A 6,002-nucleotide genomic window follows, 5' to 3' on the forward strand; every position below is an offset into this window, starting at 1 on the left:
TCGCTATGGAAAAAATGATCTTAAGTGTGTGGAGTATACGACTATCATCTTGTTAAGTTAGCGGGCCTTAATTGACACGACTTTTTGCATTTGTATTCCTTTTGTGTTGGTGTGTGTTTAATTGACACAGTTTTGTGCAAGAAATTTGTGGTTTGTGCTCAATTTAGTTGCATAGCACTGGAAAAAAATTGGATTTTTATTTAGCCTTACAGATTGAGACGCGACAAGAAAAACGAAACGATTAACATGCCACTTGTCGAGCTAAAGCCGAAGGACTACTATGACTAGGACTACTATTTTGATCTTATGATTAACGTATTAGGACTTTGCAAGAACATACAGTGAATAGTTAATGGCGAAAGAAGAAAGAAAATCAACAAAATCAAATCGACTTTTAAATGTAATTGTAACAATTCCAAGTGCGATGTCTCGGCGATTAGTTGATAGTGATGATGATGATGATGACGCCTAGACTGGTATGCCAGTGCGATCCTTTATTTTGCCCAATACATTCACATGAACCTTGGAGTAGCCACTGGGCTTCTTGGCAAGCGCTGGCGGCAAGGCAGCCGTAGAGATGCCGCCACCCACATCCAATGACGCAGAGGCCGATGACAAAGGCGATGAGTGTTTAGAGTCGTCCAGTTGTGAGCCAGTTCTCTGGGTACTTGACAGCATCAGATCGTCACTGCTGGGGCGTAGATGACTGGGCAGAGACGATGGAGTGTAGATGGGTTGCAATTTCTCTACCTCATCGTCAATGGCCTTGAATTGCCAACTCCAGTTGGCACGATACAAAAATGGACGATGATCGAAACGATTATCATCGGGGCTATAGGATTCGGCATGCACCGATGGTGTTAGCACTGTCATTTTGTGCCGATTGATGGCATAGCAACGGAAGAAATGTTTCACCTTATCGGCCACCTCCTTGGGGCTTAGATCACCCTTCCAAGTGGCCACCAGATGACAGAACATGCTGTATGGACCGCAGAATGATTGCTTACGCAAACGTCCATATTCGCTCAGCTCAGCATAGGTCATGCCCATGTCCTGTTCGTCGGTTTGCTGCAGCTCGCCGTTCTCCTGAAGTGGTTCCAATTCGGCTGTAGGCGGAGCATCTATTATCGACTCCAACACTGGAAGATTATATCTGAAAACCGAAAAACAAAGTGTTAAACAATTGTTATCTCAAATATATTTTAGATAGCTTCTTACTTATCCTTGGCATAGATCAGAAAACGTCGCAAATCAGTCTTGCTTATGCCACCAATGGGATTTATATCCGCCGATGAGCAATCGTATTTGGTTAAATAACCCCTCAAGGACTCATCCACATTGGCCGAGCCAAGAACAAGCAGACCGCCAGGGCGATTTCTCACCCAAAGCATAAGCTGAGCAAAAATATAGGCCAGAACCATGCGGATTCTCGATTGAATATTCTGCAAAGCCAAATTTTGTCGAGCACATCCGCCCTGGGTGCGAAATCGTGGCGTCAAACCGGTCACGGCATTAAAGATGCCTAAGAGGGCATTCACTGCCAGATCGATGCTAATCTCAATGTGATAGCTGCCCAATTGATTGGCCAATTGAGCAGCTCGTCGTCGTGTCTCCTTGCTGCTATTCACGCTGCCCATAAAACAAGTCACCAGAAGGCGATTGCAGAGAGCGGCCGGATTGTCTGGCGTGTAATCCGTGTCGGCTAGAATTTTGCGAATATCGTGCAACACCTGGGCATCGCCCAATTGGACGGCATGGACAATTTGACGGCACATCGAGTGGACAATTGTGGCCGAGCTGCTCGAGTCGACGCCACCACTGAGGGGCAAAAAGAAACCACCCTGGCCAGAGCGACGCAGGTAATCCCAAAGCCAGCATGCTGGGCCCAAGGCGATTTCCTCCTCGGGCGTATGGTTTGGCCAATTCAATGGCGGCGTCGATGTCTTAAATATATCACTGTGCGTGGACATTTCAAAATCACAATGAATTCGCGGATAACTAGCCGCTCCTGCGGCAGCCGAACAACGGGAACGCTGACTGACACGATATGCCCGAATCTCCTCCAAATCGATAGTCGCCAGTGTTACCTCCACATCCTGCAGAGCGAATTGCTGACCTCGAGCCAGGATATCGCCATTCAAGGCAATTGCCGAACAGCCATTGAAATACACTCGCTGGCCATCACAACCGCGAAGATTACTAAAAAGATAAGCACCGCCAGCTTTAAAACTGGCATTCCTTATCAAATCGGTGGTAATATGAGCTTTACGCAATTCCATATAGCTGCCCGAACCATTCACTATCAACTCGACGCCGGCTAGCGACATTTCGATATGCTTGCTACGCACATTCCACAGTTCTTCGCAAATCTCATAGCCCAGACATGTATCCCGGGTGGCAATAACAGCATCTCCGAAGGGCACTGTCCGCTGGCCCGTATGTTCGGATATGAGACGTGGCAAGAGATATTCTTCCGTTTGCAACGATTTTGTCCAGGCGGTAAACCAGCGAGATTCCCGATAATTGCCATCATCACACAAGGCCATTTTGGGGCGAATCAGCAATAATTGGCGATTGAAGAAGGCAACACGGCAATTGTAGGCCACATTGCGATGCATCACAGGCATGCCGACATCCACCAGCATATTCTCGCTGTAAATGGTAAAAACATTCAATTAGCAAGTAACAAACAGCGAGTATAGAGTAAGGACTAGCAAGTAACTCCATAACAAGTCATTGCAAAGTCTTACCAAATGGGCGACATCATAATTTCCAATAGCGTCTCCCAAGAATGTAGAAATGTGTCCGGCTCACGAAAATGATCTTCACAGCTATAGCCGCTGTTGGGGAATAGAAGACATACATACATATAAATATACATAATATCCGTACATGATCTCAATGTCATTTCACTTACCACACTTCCAATTCGGGCCCAGTTCGATAGCTGGCTCCCATATCTTTCGCTTCCAATATTGATTGCAATATTCTTGCCAGATTCCCTTCAAAATCCAAAGCCCATTGATTCAATGTGGACACTGCCACTGTGATTTTGCGACCCATCTTTGCAAAGGTTTCAATTTATTTATCCTTATTGGTTAAACGTCACACAAATTATCCTTTATTTGGTTTTATTTGAACTTTTTTTCGTTTTTATGTTTTTTTGTTTTTTATAAACTTTTTTCTCGTTAGTTTTATTGTCAGTACGAAAATCGGCAGTTATCAACTGCAGTAAAAAAGGAGAGAAAAATATATGAAGCAAAAGATAAACGAGACTTTTAGTAAATGATTTCAATGCAGTTGCAATTAATTTGATTGCCAAACAACAGCAAACGCAGTTCTTCGACTTTGCTTTTGTTTTTGGTTATTTGAAGCTTTCGTCGGTTGGTTGGTTGGTTGGTTGGATGGATGGATGTGTTGCTATTGGTGGTATGGTTCTATATAACTGGGTTATTGATCAAACAGCGGCTAAAACAACAATCATCCAATACACATACAAAACAAACTTTTGTCCGCTGACGTAGCCGGCATTCTATAAATAAAACTATCAACGCCTATTTCTGTGCCCAATGGCGACGAAGACGATGACAATGACGACGACGAGGACCATAATAGCATAAGGATGGCAAGGATGGTTAAAGATGAACTTTTCATTCAACAAACAGAGAAATAAATCCACCTTAATGAAATTAATAAAATGTATTTGACAATTTCCATAAAAATATAATTGAAAATCTATCAGATTGCCAACTTCTTTTAGTCTAGCTAATTTCTGATGAAAATGAATATACTCCTCTTATTATCTTTTGTTCTGAAAGGGTATTATAAAGGCCAATGCCATTATAATGACTTGAGGTAGTGAAAGAAGCGTTAGCAAAAGAAAAATGATTCATAACAAGTTACCAAAAAAGGACGATGATATCATAAAATGCGCATAGTTAGTTACATTGGCTAATTAGGTCGTTTGGTAGATAAGAGCACCATTAAAACTGCAAGATTTATTATGATTTCAGACCAACTCGGCAAAAGCAATGGTTATAATTATCAACAGTTGAAATTAAAGACCAGAAGCAATATAAATTTTTGCAAATTTATAAATGATTTTTTCCTTTTTTGGCGGCTTAGCATTTATGGACACATCTTTGACACATGCTAAAAATTCTATGAGTTTTCTCTCTCACTCTTTCTCCTTCTTTCTTTCTCTGGAAACACCGAAGAAGTTTATGCAAAAAAATTGACTTTAAAGACACGCAACACGCACACCAAAACTTCTTCTTTTTGCATTCCCCCAAAACTACCTTGGGGTGTGATGGGTTTTCCTTTTATTTCTTCCTTTTATTTTTTGCAAAAAAGTTCAAAGTTCACTGTGGTGCATATTTCATTTGATAGTTTGATGGCTGACAACCTGCCAGCCCAAACTTCTCCCCCTCCATCCTTTTGGCCATATTAACGCGTCACAAAGTTGCGTTTAGCAGCTTTACTCCCTCATGCCTTGTGTTTTACACCGTGTATTTATTATTCATAAGGTAGCTGAGATGGACTATAGGCGGCATGAGAGAACTAACTCTTTCGTTTAGGTGGAATTTGAGTCAGAAGCTGAGCACGAGACTAAGACTGAAACTTGGGTAGAGACGTATTTCAAAAGTACTTAAAATTGTAGTAGTAGATCAGTCCCAAAAACTTTGATTGTTCAAATCTTTATGAAATGCTTACGAAGTATCTGAAAAGTCGAACATTTGCGCCGCGTTTCCGTCAGGTTGTCGTGGGTATGGTTGTGGGTGTGGCAGTCTTGTCAGTGAGCTGCGTGTCGCAAGCCAAATGCATTGAACTTTGAACCGTAGCGGTCAAAGTGCAGCACAATCACAGAATGAGGGAGTGAGAGAGAACCAAAAAAAACCAAAAACCAAAAACCAAAAAAAAAAGAGTTACAGCTGAAGGAAAAGACTTGCTACGCCTTGTGGTAGAAGAGACCAGGTGAAGGGGACAGGGACGGGGACGGGGATGTGTCGTGGTGGTGGGTGGTTGGCGGCGGGTAGATGACAGAGGAATGAAAGTTTTGCCAATTGGCAGCCAATTTTAATGGCACATAATCAGCAGCCTGAAAAAAGCTCGGGAATAAGCCCACATAAAAACACACACATAAAGGGTTCCTTGTTTCAAAACAACAAAGTCTTCCAAAAATATTTCATCAAGGCGGAGCAGCAACTAGAACTGGCTAAGTGGAAAGTTCACCAAAACTGATCAAATGAACGAACAAGTTAATCCTTTAGGGATACTCTCCAATGTGCTCAAAAGATCTACATTTTAGAGACCCTTTAGGAAAATCCATCGACACCATTAAGTAACCTTCTCAAAGAAGGATTGCTAGCTAGGTTAGCAGGATAATTATTATGCTGGAACACCCTGTATGTTAGAGGAATGAAAACTCACATGATATGCATTATATTGCACACGCTACGTTAGTTTGCAATGGGTTCGGATTCGGGTTCGGGTTTAGGTTTGGGTCACGGGACATTAAATGTAGGGGACAGAGGTGAATATAGAGCTGGAGAGGAACACATAGTATGCCATACTGCCCTAGTGTCATCCATTCACCGCTCCGGCACTCTGCCACTATGCTGGCGCAACTGATTGTGCTGCTGGCTGGCTGGCTGCCTGATGGGCTGAGCTAAATAGGTGGATGTGCTTTGGTAGTTGGGAAGTGGCTCCTTTTTTTCTAGCTGCCCCCTTTTTGTGCCTCTCTGCCACTGTGCTGTGCTGATAGCTGCCACTAATGCAACTAATTCGCTTTGATTTGTTTGCCGCCGCTGGCGTCGCATTGTCACGAAGTGTTGCCAACATGAGATGGCGGCCAATATGCCTACTCAAATGCCAGATAGATAGGATAGACAGGATAGTTGGCATCCGGACCTCGCGCTGTTAGCCCCCCAAAGAAAAAGTTGCTCAAAATTATCATATTCTTAACCGATTAATTAGCCATTTGCACTGTTTTTTCTCACTCT

At 42.9% G+C, this 6,002-nt stretch overlaps 1 protein-coding gene across 2 annotated transcripts in view; it reads right to left on the reverse strand.

Annotated features, from left to right (window-relative positions):
• Window positions 1-99: 99 nt before the first annotated feature.
• The window catches only part of Nadsyn (NAD synthetase), a 29,223-nt gene continuing 23,320 nt past the window's right edge, over window positions 100-6,002 (reverse strand). For both annotated transcript variants that reach the window (XM_068303794.1, XM_068303793.1), the window contains exons 3-6: window positions 2,918-3,226; window positions 2,751-2,840; window positions 1,219-2,652; window positions 100-1,153 (exon numbers count right to left, since the gene is read on the reverse strand). In XM_068303794.1, coding sequence (XP_068159895.1) covers window positions 469-1,153; window positions 1,219-2,652; window positions 2,751-2,840; window positions 2,918-3,063 — 2,355 coding nt within the window. In that variant the 5' untranslated portion in view covers window positions 3,064-3,226 and the 3' untranslated portion in view covers window positions 100-468. The remainder of the gene's footprint in view (window positions 1,154-1,218; window positions 2,653-2,750; window positions 2,841-2,917; window positions 3,227-6,002) is intronic.

Source organism: Drosophila tropicalis, unplaced genomic scaffold (assembly GCF_018151085.1).
Source record: "Drosophila tropicalis isolate 14030-0801.00 unplaced genomic scaffold, ASM1815108v1 contig_158, whole genome shotgun sequence".
Lineage (NCBI taxonomy): Eukaryota > Metazoa > Arthropoda > Insecta > Diptera > Drosophilidae > Drosophila > Drosophila tropicalis.